Source organism: Myxocyprinus asiaticus, chromosome 11 (assembly GCF_019703515.2).
Source record: "Myxocyprinus asiaticus isolate MX2 ecotype Aquarium Trade chromosome 11, UBuf_Myxa_2, whole genome shotgun sequence".
Classification (NCBI taxonomy): Eukaryota; Metazoa; Chordata; class Actinopteri; order Cypriniformes; family Catostomidae; genus Myxocyprinus; species Myxocyprinus asiaticus.
Genome location: NC_059354.1, coordinates 33,184,627 through 33,203,205, shown reverse-complemented (window position 1 = coordinate 33,203,205; position 18,579 = coordinate 33,184,627). Strand labels below are relative to the sequence as shown.

Sequence of the window (18,579 nt, the reverse complement as noted above, 5' to 3'; positions counted from 1 at the left end):
CTCATAAAATGTTTTCCGTCAGCTTGTGTTGTATAACCATATGTGTTATGTACACAACATTAGAACATAAAACAAATTGTATTGTGTGTGTGAGATTATTTTGCATTTTTGTAAACAAGCATTACTAGAAAAAAAAAAAAATAAATAAAAAAAAAATAAACATTGCATGCTGCCAGCTAATAGAGGAGCTACAGTCTAATAAAACTATAATCCCAATTTGGCATGCTGTAGATCATGGTACCTGTCAGAGATGTCCAGAGGGGAATCTTAAACAAATAAGTAGTGATTAAAAGATGTAGTTGTTGCCAGGAGAAACTGAGAGTGATGAATTAGCCCTGGAACGTCTTGACCAATGTGCACCTGTGACGGCCATCTTATTGCAGCTCATGGCCTCCACTTACTCCTAGCATTAACAATTTTTTTTTGTAGAGCAGGTTCTCACAAGGCCTGTAAATCATGCTTACCCACATTGTTGATTTTAACAATCACACATGGCCACGAGAGAAGCCTAAAATAGGGTATCTTTCCGATGACTACCATTGCACATAACGGGACGTGCAGCCACTATTGAGTCCTGTTGCATCGTTGCCCGTGTTACTTATGATGAAGCACCCACTGGGATTTACCTCATTAATTTCCCATTGCAGCTAGATTTACAAAATCTTAAGTGAGCAGTTTCACATCCTTGAGGGCTCACCAGGGGCTCTGTGGAGCTGAGAGTTACCCTCCCTCCTAGGCATTCTCACATAGCCTGTGCACTCTGGAAAATTTATGGGTAGATTTTTGGTGTTATTTCAGTAGTGGTCACAGGAAGTACACTTAAAATAAGTGTATTCTCAAAGAAACCTGAGCATAGCCACCTATTATATGAGGCAGTGAAATGGTAGAGTTTCGAATCGGACTTCAGGTTGTGACATGCAGAAAATAGGTGTCCCCCACAGAATATGGAAAAGCTCGCAGAGATTGTAAACTGAGATAAATCACCTTGTGACAATATAAACCCTTTGAGCTACTAGACAACGGAAGCATTTTACTAACAAAAAGCTTGCTCAAGCATATTTTCAAAGTCTCCTTTAGGTTTGTCTGGTGACTGGCCAGTGATGACAATATTGGCAAAATCTAAATGCCATTTCCATCTTCATTTTGATTGCTGGTTTGAATTTGGACTCCGAGATTAAGATTTGGCTGGCTCCCAAAATCATTAAACAAGGAGTAGTCTGAATCCTTATATATCATATTGACTTTATTTACTCTCTTGACTCTCAAGCAGAATGCTGTTGCATACAGGGCATTGGCTTTACTACATGTAACAGTATAAGGACGGGCAAGGATGAGGCGGGAACAGGCTGAACAGTCAACGTAAAGTTTAATGATATAAATGAACATAAAACCAACAAAAACAAACATGCAATGCGGCCGCGTGCATCTCTCTCTCTCTCTCTTTCAAACCGGTGTCTCTGGCCACCCCTTATCATGCTCTCCCACTGTATAGCTGATTCAACGCAGACCGTGCTCCATCATGGCCTGGCCACGCCCTCCTCCTCATCACACTCCTCCCCCGCCTGATTCAGGCCGGGGCTCCACCATCTTTGAGGGGGAGATACTGCCCTTCCAGCCACTTTGTCAGCCGGTGGTCCATCCTGCCTCCTGTGAACCTGGGGGAAGAGATGAGGGGAGGCGTGGGGAGAGGGAAAGGGCGAGAGAGCGAGAGAGGAGAGAGAGAGAAGAACTTGCTCTCCGGCTCCCAGACGCGCCATCACCCGGTCCTCAACCGCTCCTCTGCCCTCTGGCGGACACCAGCTCACTCCTCCTCCGGTGGACGGCAGCAAGTCCTCTGGCCCCTGGCGGACGGAACCGTTCCTCCCCTTCTCGGCAGACAGCCGCGGTTCCTCTGGCTCTCGGCGGCTGGCAGCGACCCCGCCGTCCCCAGGCAGACGGCCGCGGCTGCTCCCCTGGCTGATGGCAGCGGCGAGGAGTCCATGACAGCGCATCCCTCCTCCCTCACGGATTTCGGCACCACTGAAACAGTATAAGGATGGGCAAGGAGGAGGCGGGAACTGGCTGAACAGTCAATGTAAAGTTTAATGATATAAATTAACTTAAAACCAACATAAACAAACATGCAACATGGCCGCATGTGTCTCTCTCTCTCTCGAACCCCTTATCTCGCTCTCCCACTGATCAGCTGATTCAGCGCCGGCCGTGCCCTCCTCCTCGTCACACTACACACTAAGATCGCATATGGTAGGTATCATAGAATAAAAGCTGAGATTGCATCAAACTTGACTAGAGGACAATCATAACCTGCTATATCAGGCTTTTTTTTTTTTTACCACTCATTTGGATGCTGCACCCATAGCCCATTTCAAGCCACCCATGCTTAATGAAATGAATGGCAGATTCTAATGAGGATGTTGAGCTGTATGTTGATTTCCATAAAGACTTCAGAAACGATCTGAGAGACATCAAAAGGTCTCATCAAGGCAGTGAAAATAAGCAGCTCTTTCAGTTATTTAAATTGTCTTTGTTCAAAGTACAGAGGTTGTCCCTTTGGTTGTGTCTCTGGGTGTTGCCATGTACCAGTTCCTAGTCTTTTGCTCCACAGTTCCTAGACTTTTGTCCCATGGCCATAAAAAAATAAACATTTTTTAGAAGCAGTTGCTTGGTAAAAGGTCTTGAGGCAAATTCAGTTTATAAATTTAGTAGGTGGAAGGTTTTATATTGCAAGCTGGATAGGTCTTGTATCCAAGTTTGTTTTTGATAGTTCACATAGTGAGCCAGGAAGGGTTTGCTTGCAGAAATCATTTAGCTTTCTTTATCAATTAATTATCCACAGATTAGATTTCTGGTATTTATTGTCAGATTGTGCTTGCTTTTGCATTTATCCAGTGGAATGAAAGACCACCAGTAGAGGCTAGCTTTTAATCTCTCTCTATGCTACGCCTCATTAAAATGTTGGATGAATCTTGCATACACTCAATTGGTCTTCACTGGAAGTGCCATGCCACAGTGCACCCTGTAGTCTTGGGTGCAAGGTGGTGCTTGTTCTCCACTATGCAAATGACTAAACTTAATGTTGTTTAATGATAATTACATGACCATCCCTTGCACTGTATTTCATATTTGTTTGATTAACCGTGTTTCAAATAGTTTTTTGAAATTGTAATATACCATATTCCATGTTGTTTACAGTGAATACATATTTATGTACTTTCATAAATTTGAAATAAGAAATAGTATTTATTTTTTTAATTTTTTTTTTTGTATTCTGGGAAAGGCTTTCTCATAAAATCTTATGATCAACATCAATAACTGGAAGAAGTTTGAATCCCATAAATTTAGTAGCTCTAATGTAATGGCAGTGCTTCCTCTGTCCTTCCTGTGACATCAGGAGTGCTGGTGTGCTTGTAAAAGCTGGAAAACCCCTCTCCTGTTCCAGAAAGTCTATAGTGGATCAATCACATGTGGTTAAGTCTGCAGCTGGTGCTGTGTGTGGTGAGACATGACCACCCCCCCACCCCCCCAGCTACCTCCACCTCTATGTCTCTGTCACTGTCACGCACACACACAAACACACACACACACACACACACACACACACACACACAAACTCATGCACCTGTCCTTTCCATCTCTCACTCCCTTAAGAGGGAGTGAGAGATGAAGCATGGTATATTTAAACAAAACAATGAACAGTTTTGTTCATTCACCCTTGATGAATGATTGATTTAATGATTGACTCATCACTTTAGATTTAGATTTTGTACGTGTTTGTGGTGCTTGTTAAGGCAAGCATCACTATCACTATGTACTTACAGGTCTAGAGGTGGTTTCTCCAAAGTAGTCCTGGACCGTTTGTGCTATGAAATATACCTAAAATTGTGTGGCTTGTTAAAGAGTTGCGGTACTTTTCCAAGCAATCAGACTAATATGAGCCATATCTCGGAACCAGAATATCATAGAGACTTGGGACTCTTTTAAATTGGGCCATTAAAGTACCTCCCAGAACACCCTTGCAACCACATAAACACCCTGGCAACCACATTGGAACAGAGACTTAGAATACCTTAACAATTGCACAAGAACTACCTTGCAAACACCCACAACACCCTAGAATTCTGGCTGCAAATTTTTAAAGCACCAGTCAGGATTCCTTAAGAAAATGTAAAAAAGTAGTTTAAAGGATTGTATCAGGTTCAATACAAGTTAAGCTCATCTGACAGCATTTGTGACATAATGTTGATTACCACAAATAATAATAATAATAATAATAATAATTTTGACCTGTCCTCAGTTTATATATATAAAAAAAACAAGAAGCAAAAGTTATATAAAGTCACTTACAATGGAGGTGAAAGGGCCCAGTCCGTAAATGTTAAAATACCAACCTAGTTTCGTAGAATGAACTATAACTAAATTTTTGCAAACTGACTTTTACCAGAGACTATTTAGCAGAGACGGGCAGGTGGAGGAACCCTAAAATCGGGTGATGTTGATGTATGATGTATGGCATGTAATTCACAGAAGAATTCTGTGTTAATTCTGAATTAATCAAATTTACTGGGATCATATGATTATGGGTATGATTATGGATATTTAATTTGTCTGTTATTATTGGATGTCCTTATTCAACTTAATTGTGAAAATACAAAATTACATTTAATATTTGGTTTAGTGTTTTACATTAGATGACAAAAAAAAAAAAAAAAACTTAAGTATGAAAATCTGACAGCTGGGACAAGTTTACCTTCTTCTTACCCTAGGTTGGGAGTCATCTTATAGAACATGCTAAAGTAATTATGTTACAGTTTAAAAGTAAATGCACATTGTTCTTAACAGATTATATAATTTAAAATGAAAATATTTGCATTCAGTTATAAAAGAGTTTAAAATTCTTCACTGTGACGTGAATATGTTTTTTCACTAGTGAATCCCTCTGTATATTTGCTAGAAAAAAATAAAATCCAAATGAAAACACACACACACACACACACACACACACACATGGTCATTTGATCTATGTTGATGTCGCTTTAGATGCAAGTGATTCCGGATTCAAAACCCCATTGTGTATACAGCTTTTAAATAAACTAAGTAAAATCGCTACTGCATATCAGTGGATCTAAGAAAAGGGTGAGCAGTTGATTCTATATTATTAGATTTCTATGAATCAGAGATTGGACCACGGTGCAATACAGAAGCAGAACGCGCATCTGTATGCAGGGGCACGTGGTCTCGTGCCTCTCTTGAAGATGTTGCCTCTACCTGCGTCCATTGACTAGACTAGAGCGAAGCATAATGAACTTGAAATATTTTTGAACAAGTACACTCGCAAAATAGAGACGGAATGTGTCAAATGGATCAGACGAAAACCGCTTTGGAGAAATGGAATGGACTGACAAACAAGCATATTTTTCTTTTTTCTTTTTGGAATCGAAGGTGCCAGAACACTGTTCGTGACCATTCCAGACCAATTTAATCCTTGGAGACGGGTCACTTGTATTAAAATAAATGGGAGAAATTGGAACGCCCAACGGTCAACGGATGTGGGAAGGAAGTCCTGCTCGAAATAATAATAATAATAATAATAATAATAATAATAATAATAATATGTTTTATTTATATAGCGCCTTTCCAAGAGCTCAAGGTCAACTCCAGAGCGTGCATGCGCATTAGCTATACACACTAAACAAATTAATATACAGTACATTATTGTGCTGTGAAATCGGTACATTATAAACAACTTGAGATGAGCATACATTCATGGGGATCTGTTTAAAGGAAAACATGGCAAGTGTCTGTACACTGATTTATTTCTCCAAAAATACTTTATTGGCTTACACTTGCATGCAATGTTTAGACTATTAGGTATTCGTCAGGCAAAAAATGTATTAATTAATAATAATAGTCCTAATAATCTTTCAACTTTCAACTGCATTTCTGTGACTGAGGTAAAAAAAAAAGCATAAGAAAACAGTGGTACACATATAGTTTGATACACAGTTTGGGAATCTCGAAACTGTAGCAGTGTTACAAAATACTCTTCATCGAAAAAAAAAAGGAAACGTATAAACACATCGCAATCGGTATTTGATTCATTAAAGCATACCAACCCTACCAGAAAACATATCACCCCTTGCAGCAGGTAAACAACTTCACCAAACAGTTAAAAACAGTTAAAAATCCATGAGGAGAGTGATTTCATGTCACTGCTGAACAGCTGTTGCACTCACTTCCTGCTTCTCCGACACTCACGCAAGTCGTGGCACAGTCGGACCTTCTTTCAGAGCTTACTTACATGACGTTATCACGCAAGGACGAATGACCTATGTCTGCGATTTTGCGGCAAATCTGTCCAGACAGCTCTAAATAAAAGTCTCTATTTTAGATTTACCGTACTGAATCGGGGTAAGGCAAAAACATGGTTTGGAAGATGGGTTGTTTTTGTATTTGCTCGTTAATTAAATTTTGTACATTTAAAAAAAAAAAAAAACTTACATAGTGTAGCTTTAACATGATTGTAGTGTGATAAATTCAGGGATTTACCGGTGTTATGGTGTTTACCAGATTACAGGATTTACCAGTGTTATATTGTCATGACAACGAAGTTTAATATTGGATAAAACTTTACTCATACATGTGTAATATCAGGAAGTGATTTTAAAACAATAAAATCATGTTAACACATATAATGTCTTGTGGCTACACTTTAAAACAGAGTGGCCCCATTCACTTCCATTATGTTAGTACCTTTATGTAAATGCAATTTTATTTTTGAAATAAACGAGGGATGAGTTGAAATAATATTTTGCGCAAGTTTGTGGAAACACATTTCTCATGCCCATAATCCTCTTGATTGTTTTTCTCATAGCTTCTGTGTAAGTAACTGGGAGCTAGGCAACCTCTTCACTGTCTTTAAGAGTCTTAAGATGCTGTCTCAGCTGTGTGACTGTGTAGGGGGAGGCAGATGCCATAGAGCACCACTATGATTAGCATTCTTCGTGTCTCTCTCTCTCACTTTAACTCTGCCTCTCCTTCCCTCTTCTCTTTTTCTCTGAACCTCTCTCTCTCCACCTTTGATGTGTCAGTTTCTTCAGATCTGCCCTGGCCTAATGCAGGCAAATGCAGGGCAGCAGGCCATCGGTAAACAACAGTGTTCTACCCACATCAATACAACAAGGGAGTTATTTGTTTTCCAGCCTACAGTTAAACACAGTGAAGCTAGTAACGCGTATCACAGGAGACCTTTAAAACCAAACGATACAAGGGAATTTTAAGTGGTAAAAAATCCATTGATTTTTCCTACCTGTCTTTTGAAAGTGGTGTCACTTGCATCTATTTGTGTGATTACACTGATCAGTGATTGCTAAAGCACAGTCTCCCTCCCAAGAGATAAACAACCAATGGTAATGTTTTATGTTTTATTTTTCATAGTCTTAAAGGTTTAAGGTTTACTACACCAAGACCCCATTTACACCTTGCATTAACATGCGTTTATTATCCTGATAGTGTCCGGATATTCTTTAGCTGAAAATACATTTACACCTTGCAGTCAAATGCATGCTGCGCAAAATGGATAATGCTACTTATATTACATCAGAGGCTGTGAAAACTGAAAATCATCTTCTAGCGAATTGTTTTTTTTTTTTTTTTTTTGCCTTTTGTATGACAGAGTTAGTGGAGAGGAGACAGGAAATAACAGGGGAGAAGTGAGGGAATAGGATTGGGAAAGGACCTCACAAGCCAGGACTTGAACTTGGGACACCCACAGTACATCAGCACTACATGTCATGAGCACAGCCCACTAGGCTATGGCTCTGACAGCCTCTAAAAGATCTTCCAAAAATATTGATGGATAATTCAAATGCTTTCCATCACTTTAACAATCAGAGGTTTTCACTGAAAAAAATAAATAAATTGGGCCGCAAAAGTTACATTTAGGGTTGCCGAAGCAAATTTAATGATATTCATCATTCGGTGCTTTGTTAGTGCTAAATATTTAAGTGCTAAAAATAAGCCTAACTTCATGTGAGTGTCATGCAAGCCACATATTAGAAAACAGGAGAGAGACATGAGTTAATGGGGATCTAAGAAGATAGACGAGATGTTCCAAGTGTATTCCAATAGAATAATTAATCGGGTATTGTTCATTGTTCACGTGACAAGATTGCAAAATGGCAGAGTCTTTTGTGTTTTTTACATAGCGACAGCAGAATTAACAGAAAAAGGCAAGAACCCATAACACGGTACTTTAACAATGGATAACTTTAGCATAACCTCATTACATTATTAATTACTTATCTAAGTTATATCTGGATAATGAAAACGCAGTTGCATTCACACCTTCTTTGAAAGTATTCAAAATCTGTCCCTGACCACCTTCGAATGTGGCTTCAGTGATCCAAACATGATTCGTTCACATTGCATCTTGGGTGCATTTACACTTGTCATTTAATGTGGTCAAGTGCTATCCGATAACGATCCGGTCACCGAAAACACATGTGCAAGGTGTGCCTACTGTATTACTGTAAGATGAGTTCCAACAGTGCAAACTGCTATTCTGAGCCTTATTGAAATTGCACTGTCTAGTTGTGCATATTCGATACTTACCGATACTTCTGTGTGTACAACACATCATAAAACTGCATAACCTTTAACACTTGTGTGTGTATGTGTGTATAAACTCTTTAATTGGAGATTAAGGACAGTGATTTGACAAAACATTTTTTGGCTTGTGAGTCCTCTAAATTTCATCTAAAAAAACATAACAATCTGTACCTCTTACTGTTCTAAGCAAAATAACCACGAGGAACGCAGAAACATGACATGAATGATTCATCAAATTGTGTGGCTTGTTAGCTTTCTAAGCTACTGGACCATTAGCCTGGCAAAAAATCCCATAGACAGATTTGCCAGTAAGCATCCACCTAGCAACCAATCAGAAAACCCTAGACACTGCATATCAATGGTCTGGCAACCACCCATAGTGTTATGGTGGTGACTTTTGCATGGGCAGGCACCTCTCACCTTTTCAGCAAATATAAAAATCTAGTTAAAATGTAAAATTCTATTGATCCTCAGTTCTGATTTACAGTTGTGGTATTATCATAGTATGTAGAGTAACAATCTAATAGCTAAAGAGGGCGCTATTGAGAATATGTTATCTTAATTGTTACATTCAAATAAATTTTATAGCACAGCACAAAATGCATCACAGTTCTATATCAGTGCAAGTAACATGAAAACAATGTAGAGCTCTTTAACTAGATTAGAAATGCATAAATGTGCCTAAGCCAGAGATATTATCATGACAAACCTTTTTTTAATTTAATTTTAATTTTTAATTAATTATCTTTACATTTATTGTGAAATTCTATGTCCTTATAGTTATATTCATGATCTCTCCTGAAAAAAGACTTTATTATAAGTTTGTTCATGAATGGGTAGTGCTTTATAGATTCTCATAGTATTTTCTGTCTTTCTCCTCAGATCCCCAGCTCAAGGGTATAGTGACCAGGTTATATTGCAGGCAGGGATACTACTTGCAGATGAACCCAGATGGATCTCTTGATGGGACCAAGGATGACAGTAGTAATTCTTGTAAGTTCCCCTTAATTTCATCACCATGACTGACCAATGTAACATCATTGCACATAATAAATAATCAAAACCTGAACATGTTTCAAAAGGAATGGCCTATGCTTGATACTTCTGGTGGGAGAGAGAGCATGATGCTACACTGATATCAGAGCTACGATGTTACTCTTAAAAAGTGAGGTGTGCACAAATGTATATCATTATGTTTACTACACATACTTTTAAAACGTGTTACTGATTCATTTTCTGTTGTTATCACTGTTGCTGATATAGCAGTAGGCTGATCCGTAGGGAGATGTGTGTGTGTGTGTGTGTGTGTGTGTGTGTGTGCGTGTGAGGTGACAACTCAGGAGGCAGTGGTATATTATTAGCTTCTACTGAGCCTGCTTTTCAAATGCTTCAGGCCAGCTGCTTAATTTGATTTTAATATGCAGCTGTACCGACAGAGTGACACACTGAGGGCTCTTTGTCAGTCACACTCAGAGAGAGATGACATTTGACATTTCTGACACACACACCTACACAGTGCAGTCAGCAACTGCAGATTTTAAATGCCGTATAACAATATAAAAAAAATGTCAGAGTCTGATTGTAATCTGCCTTGAATTTGTAGTAACGTAATCCATGTATTAAACAAAAATGTTAACTTGATTTACATTTCCTGAAGGAAATAGCAAGGCTTGCGAGAAAGCAAAAGAATATTGCTTCCGTTTTTGGTCAAATTATAGATGCAAACCCCAATATATATAGACGGTGGGAGAGATAGACAGATTAATAGTAATATTTAACATAGATTGATAAATCCTCTCGATGAAAGAAAGAAAATAGATTTTGAATGACTAACATTCTATTATTGTAAGTCAATGGGAGATTTTCAAACTTTAAATGTTTTTTTGTTTTTTTTATAGAAGTATAGCGTTTATAAAATATGAAAATAAATACAGTAGCATGTCTAAAGGGCATGCAGACATTCATCAAATTGCAGCGTCAAAGCGACCAGAAGGTTTTTTATTTATTATATTCTTTATTGAGAGTTGTCAATTTGTTTTTCAGTGAGAGTGTGCAAAATGGAGTAGTTACTGTTAATGTGAATGAATGTTGCTGCTACAATTTTTAGTTAAATGCTGTCCTCTAAAGAATGCACTTTTTCCATGGAAAGATAACTGATTCCTTGTCAAATAAGTATGATATCCGGGCGTGTACAGAGGGGATGGCTCAAGGGGCTCGAGCCCCTGCCCTTATGCTGAGGTGACCCTCAAATGCCACCCAAAATGAAAGCTTGCACACCCAAATGAAATGACTTTTTTTTTACTTTTAATAATAGTATATAGGGGTGTAAAAATGCATCAATATTATGCTGAAACTTCGATGCATCGATTATGGAATTTATTAATCAATTATAATGACTATAAAACTACCCAATGTGTCACAGAGGCAGTCTCAGGTTACATGCGCATTCTCGCAACAGACGCGGAGTGTGTGACCAAGGAAGGAAACACACAATTTCAATTAAGAAAGTTTAAAAGTTTAGTTCTCGGATTTCTGCCTCATTATTCATAATTGTGCATGTCTATATAAGCAAATTAAGTTTCTTGTTGTTCTTTCCTTCCCCAATTACAATATATTTTATATTGTGGAATATTTGGAGAATACACTTGGAAAGGTAATAACTTTATAATAACTTTATTTATATAGCACCTTTCAGCAATCCAGCACAAAGTGCTTCACAAATATAAAACACACTTAGTAAAACACAAGATAAAAACAAACATTTACAAAGTCGTAAAAGCAAGTTTATACAAATTAGTTTTTAAACGAGACTTAAAAACAGACACAGATTCAGATACCGTACTGCAGCTTTACTCGCGATCATTATTTGTCCTTAACATGTTACACGCCATTTTTTATACCGTGAGCCTGTATAGATGACATATTTTATTTTTATTTCAATTATTGGTTCAGTAAATGTTCCTGTGATGATATGCAAAACTATTACGCATAATCAGCAGTCTACTTACAATCTGTTTGTGTTAAAGTCAGACATAATATTATCCTTTATTCATGCTGGTTGAATAATTAACATATTATTATTTTTTTTATTATGGACCAAACCTCCCAGTACTCCATAAATATAAAGAATGTTCAGAAAAGAATTTGAATCTTCTTACAGTTGTGCATTCATCTGTTCAACACAATGCATTACGCATTTATTTATAATCCACAATTAAGTTTTTGAACCAGTGAATGACACCAAAACCCATTTTTTCCCCTTCCAATTTTCCTGTATAGTGCAAATTATCCCACCATTTATATTTTCATCTTTAGCATATATTGGAAAATAATTATGAATACAAATAATTTAATTTAATTTTATGACAAATTATTAAGCAAAACATTTTTATACATTAACAGGCCTACCTACTCCATTGATGAATGTGTCATTAATTTGTTGAATTTTTTGAAGCACCCACCCAGTCCAACAGATATTGTACACACCCTCGAGTAATCCACTCCCCCAACTCTCACCCCCCTGTCGACAGACAGTTTTGAAGCGACTGCCCCTTAAAAAGGTTTAGAACCCCTGCCCCTCAAAATGTCTGTGCACGTCCCTACCCACAATAATTCCCATTTGTGATCAGATTTTAAGAAGCCACATTTTGAAGCCCCCCACTAATGTTAGGGCATTCGTAGGGCCACCACTACGACCACCAGTAAAGTCTGTTTGTGAACACCTCATGCATTAAGTGGTTGGAGCTGAATTAACTGCAGAAAGTTGTGGAAAGGATAAAGAATGAGAAAAAATGTTTAAGGGACATTAATACTGTGCTTCGAAGACAAGAATGCAAAGTCCATTTTGTGCCCTTGTAAGAAACGAGTGTGCCCATGGAGAACTTCCAGAAACTCACTTTGATGTAAATGTCCTACTCATCTATTGCCACACTAGAGTTTTCCAGACCAGAGCTTTTCTGAAATAATTTTCATTCAAGCACCCCGGGAGCACAGCCAATTACCAGTGAGTTGAAGTGTGTTTATTACACTGTAGGTTTAAATCACCCCTTTGGATGCACTTTGTGTCACCAGCTAGGCTGTTACTCCCCTTCAGTACAAACAATGGCCATTACCTAACAAGACCAAAGAGCTGCTCCAACAACAAAAGATCCATTAAATCTTCCACGCACTACCACTACCTCCAAACACCAGCCATCTCTGCGCTTGCTTGTAGTGCAAGGTATCTGTTGCTACCCACTGGGCATAAAAACAATTATTCTATGTAATATGAGGCCTCCGTTCAGTTTCTGTGCATCAACTTTTATGTATCACTCTATTCGCTGTTTATGCAAGCTGTGAAGTGCGGCCAGTGTTCTATTTAGTATGCGCCACATTTGGGTCGAGATTTGAAGCCTTTTTAAAGACTGTTGGCTGGCCAAAAGAGTTTGCCCATTTTTTTATTTTATTTTTTTTTAATCCCCTTTTCTCCCAGTTTGGAATGCCCAATTCCCACTACTTAGTAGGTCCTTGTGGTGGCGTGGTTACTCACCTCAACAAGTCTCAGTTGCCTCTGCTTCTGAGACCATCAAACCGCGCATCTTATCACGTGGCTGTTTGTGCATGACACCGCTGAGACTCTGCATGTGGAGGCTCATGCTACTCTCCGTGATCCACACACAACTTACCACGCACCCCACTGTGAGGGAGAACCACTAATCGCGACCACGAGGAGGTTCCCCCCTGTGACTCAACCCTCCCTAGCAACCGGGCCAATTTGGTTGCTAAGGAGACCTAGCTGGAGTCACTCAGCACACCTTGTATTTGAACTTGTGACTCCAGGGGTGGTAGTCAGCATCAGTACTCGCTGAGCTACCCAGGCCCCCAAGTTTGCCCACTGTTAAACATTTAAGTCAGAAATCCAATCACTAACAATTGTTGCTAGTACACAAATTATATTGCTTTAGATAAAATCTCTAATCGCAAATATTAAACTTAAAGAGATACAGTAGTTCACTCAAAAATGAAAATTCTCTCATCATTTACTCACCCTCATGCCATCCCAAATGTGTATGACTTTCTTTCTTCTGCAGAACACAAACAAAGATTTTTCTAATTTCTGCAAGTCCATACAATGCAAGTGAATGGTGGCCAGAACTCCAAATATCACATGAAGGTATCATAAAAGTAATCCATACAACTCCAGTGGTTTAATCCATGTCTTCTGAAGTAATCCAATCAATTTTGGGTGAGAACAGACCAAAATGTAATTTTCATTATAAATCTTGACAGCAGTCTCTGTTGCGATCCTGATTTCAAGCTTGATTACATTTCCTATGTGCATCCATCAAGCGCTAGGAAGTGTAATCAAGCTTGAAATCATAATTGTGCCTTGAGACTGCAATGGCTAGATATACAGTGAAAAATTAGCTATATTTTGGTTGGATTGCTTCAGAAGACATTGATTAATCTACTGGAGTTTTATGGATTTCTTTTATGATGCTTTTATGTGATATTTGGACCTTCAAAGTTTTGGTCAACATTCACTTGCATTGTGTGGAACTACAGAGCTGAGATATTCTTCTAAAAACTTAATTTATGTTCTGCAGAAGAAAAAAAAAGTCATACACATCTGGGATGGTATGAGGGTGAGTAAATGATGAGAGAATTTTCATTTTTGGGTGAACTGTCACTTTAATACTCATCCCCCACCTCAAATCGTGCAGCTGGTTGAAAAGAGGTGTGATATTATTATTATTATTATTTAGCAACCACTCAGAACACTCTAGCAACCACCTAACTATGCCCTTGCAACCATATATATATATATATAAAAATAAAAAAAAAACTTATAACGTTGCCCTTGTAACCACACTAGCATCATGACTGCTGGAGATTTTCCATAGGCAAATTTACTTTTATTATTAAAATTTGATATTAATTCCAGAATTCAGTCGATCATATTTGAGATATAGTTTTGAATGCACGGTAAGTTTACACGTTGACGTGTTTGTTACATGCATGCTCAATGTAAACTCCTGTATTGTCTTTACAGCGTTGTTCAACCTCATCCCTGTGGGCCTTCGGGTCGTTGCTATTCAGTCTGTGAAAACGGGCTTGTACATCGCCATGAATGGAGAGGGCCATCTGTACACATCAGTGAGTACACAGTCACATACTGAAAATGGTCTCTGGTATGAGTTACAGACACTTAGATAAGTGATCTCTTTGTTGATACTGTAATCACTTCAACTCCATCAATCCTTGCTGATTTGGCTTAAGAATTTTGTGAAGAATTCAGAAAGCAGGAAATATAGCTGGAAGTTTGCCCAAGATTCTGTAGCTCTTTTCCAAAACCTATACAGCTGCCATACTGTCTGTTGCCTACATATACAGCTTTCTTCTAAGAGAACATCCTAACTGAAATAGAGCCTTATGACTAATTGGTTTAGGACATTTAACACAATACTCCAGTAAGCATAAAACTACATAGCAGCCACAGATAGTGAAACAGCACATTAGATTGAAGTATTTTATGAATTATATTAATATTAACATTGAATTAAATTGTAGTATTTATAATCAACATTTCTCTTGATTTGAACACCACCTTGCAGAATTTGTTCAATAGAAGATATCTTAGGAGGCAGAATAACTTTTAAGGTACAGTACCTTTGATGCCTTAAAATGCTGTCTTGGTAGGCAGCTCACTCCAGTAGGTTTTGAAACAGAGCTGACTGGATTTTAAATGTACCATAGTTTCACATAAAAACCTCATCTGCAATCTGCCCTCCCTCATTCTCAATATCACTCAGTAGCTCAGAACATGGCATGGCCATCTCATTTACAGTGACACATCAGCCCAGGCTCACAGCTGACACTCCTTTTTACTCTTTGAGGTTTTTTGCAGAACATCTTGTGATCTATATATATATATATATATATATATATATATATATATATATATATATATATATATATATATATATATATATATATTTTATTTTTTTATTTTTTTTGTAAAAACTAATAATGCATTTATACATAATTTTTACATATAGTAGTACTGGTATTGGTACAGATAGCTAAGAACAGCTGACAAAAGTAAATTATATATGCCTCAAGTGGCATATTTCATAATGAAGCAATAATACATAATAGAGCATGTCCTGTATTATAGCATGTGTGCAATTATACATGAAAACCAATCCCAGTTATGTACACCCACAATAGAATTAGAGCATTTATCATTTTATTATACCATGTCATAGTGCATTTATTAGTGCTGGTTATTATTTGACAGAGCACTGCTAGCCATTGCGCATTGTGATTATATGTGTATAACGTAATAATAAACGAATCTAACATGTGTCTAACATAACAGTAAACCAAAATGAGGTACACTATACTGAAAACTTGGCATACAGAGAAAGAGTGGTACTGTATGAGATGCATCATACATGTAATACAAGTATACAGGTATTTTTAGTCTTAGAATAATGATCATATGGACATGTAAGACATGTTGACATGCAGGAGCTGATACCTGGTACCTGATAACAAGCTAAAACCTCCAATGTTCAGCCACAGCTGACCCAACATATTTCATTGGGGAATGACAATCTTTTCCCGGGCTAATAGGCTTACTAATAAACTCTATGGATGTGCCCACACACTCTCTCAGCCTTCTATCACTGCTTCTTTTCTCCTCTCTCTCTGTTCTTGTGTGAATGACTCAGGTAATGGCAGAGAAATCTCCTCTCCTTTTTTCTCTGTCTGCACTCTGAGGTTTGTACATTCATTTGTTATTATTTCTCCTTTCTGTAAGAATGTGCAGTTACTGGCTGACCCTCTTTCTATTAGGGGCCATTTCTTTCTAGAGAATAAAATAAGTGCACTTATCCTGTAGATGCCCTCTGATTTTTGTTAAAAATTACATTTTATTTCAGCACTGTACAGCAAACATGAGTTTGACCATTGTCAAAACTGTTATGTAAAAACTTCATATATTTTATAGATTTATATTCATTTGAAATTAAATACATGAAACATTTGAATGAAATGCATTGTTTAGCATTTATAATATATTGTTAAATACCACTACGCTACTACGCAAGAAACTGAAAATAGACCAGCTTGTGAATTATTAATATTCTAAGAGAATACCGCTATCCACAAAAACTGAACCACTAAAACTGATCTAGTGTGGCTAAAACGACTTTTGAAGCAAATTTGTGTCAGTTTCTGCTATTCACACATTTTATTACATCACAGATTAATGACATTTTATAGTGTTTATATGATCAATCGTCATTCATTTGCCTTCATCAGTCAGACACAAATGAAGGCACCACTTATTAGTTCTCCATTCTCTCTTTGAGTCAGACTCAGAGAATACTATAGTCCCATTGAATAGAGCAGAATTCCATTTAGCAGCTCTTGCACTGCATCCTGATTTTTTGTCTGGCAGGCCTTTTTGTACAGCTCGGGAGTACAAGTGACCTGATAGTATTGAAACGTCCTGGAGTCTCAGAACAATAGACTCATGCCTTGGAGAAAAGAAAGACTTCAATAATCTTCCATTTTTCAATCCGCATCTTTTGTTCAAAGGGCTGAAACTCTGCTCTCATCTATCCCGTTGATGTACATAGGCTGATTCATCCTTTGGAATAATAATCAAGCTCATTTTCCGGGTGGCTGCAGGTGTGATGTTTACATGGTTATATAAATACAAAACAGTATTTTCTCTAAAAAACAAACATGCTTGTAATGTCTCTCTAGTGAACGAGAAATCCACATGTAACTGTTGGAGCAAATGTCATAGAAGATGGAAGAAATGGCATAGTTGCATGTTTTAGTTGCTGTATGACGTTATTCCATCTTTAGCTTGCTGATTTGCCTTTTTATGACATGCCGGCTCTCTTCAAAGCTGTTTGTTCTCCTCTATGGATTGGATAAAGACAGGTCTATAGCTTTACCACCTGCCACACTTGTTAGCACTACCTTTCATGAGTGTCGGATTGAATTTTTAAATCAGTAGACTGGCCCCTGTAGACTTACACCCCTTTGGTGCTTGTATAGTTTGAACTATTTCTAGTAGTGTTTGCACAAAACTCAGTTCACTCTGTGAATCAGATAAATAAAAAAAAATAATGCTTCATTCTCACAGTGGATCACTTAAAAATCATTAGCTAAATTAGCTAACTATTTAGCTTTTAGCCCTATGAATTCATATTAATATTATCAGAGTTCCATTGAGAGACAAATATTTCTGTCATCTCCTGACATAATGAGAATATTTCCACTCTCTTGATGTTTCTCTACTGTACTTGTAATCTCGTTTAGTATCGATGGTGTTTAAGCATATAACAGGGGGTTTGAATCATTTAAATCTTTCCAGATTTCCTGCTCTGAATTTGCTGATTCCTTATAGGATAAACATAAATATTGGTTAAAGATAAGAACTTGTCTTCTCACAGCACATTTCTCATATCTAACCAGAGGCTTCACATAACATGTCCAGTCAGAGATAAGCAGCTGTCCAATCCCCACCCTCCTGCTGATGGACACAGCATGCCGATTGTAGGATTATCAGCTCAGTAAAAACAAATAAAATACCTTTACCATTTTTAGACATGAGAGCATCTTAAAAACCATCATGATGCACGTTAATATGTTCCCATAATCCCAGCTGAAAAAAAAGCAACCTAAAGATATGAGCCATTTAAGACAAGATATATGGAGTTCATGTCACAACATTTCTCACTGATGCCAGATGGCCCAGTCTGATTATATGCATTTATTATTTTCACCATCACGTCAAAATCTTCTTACACATTTTTGGTTTGTTTGTTTTGTTTAAACAAGCAACCAAAATAACAGTGCATAAAATGTAATGATGAAAACCCTGATTAAATGGAATACAGAATGCTTCTTTAGCTTTTACTAATTTTTTTAATTTGTGTCTTGAATGCGAATTAATTTATGGGCCTGACA

The 18,579-nt window shown here is 37.6% G+C and overlaps 1 protein-coding gene across 2 annotated transcripts in view; it reads left to right on the top strand.

Moving 5' to 3' along the window:
* Window positions 1-18,579, top strand: part of LOC127448452 (fibroblast growth factor 14) — a 152,636-nt gene that overhangs the window by 94,481 nt on the left and 39,576 nt on the right. For both annotated transcript variants that reach the window (XM_051710975.1, XM_051710976.1), the window contains exons 2-3: window positions 9,490-9,600; window positions 14,639-14,742. In XM_051710975.1, coding sequence (XP_051566935.1) covers window positions 9,490-9,600; window positions 14,639-14,742 — 215 coding nt within the window. The remainder of the gene's footprint in view (window positions 1-9,489; window positions 9,601-14,638; window positions 14,743-18,579) is intronic.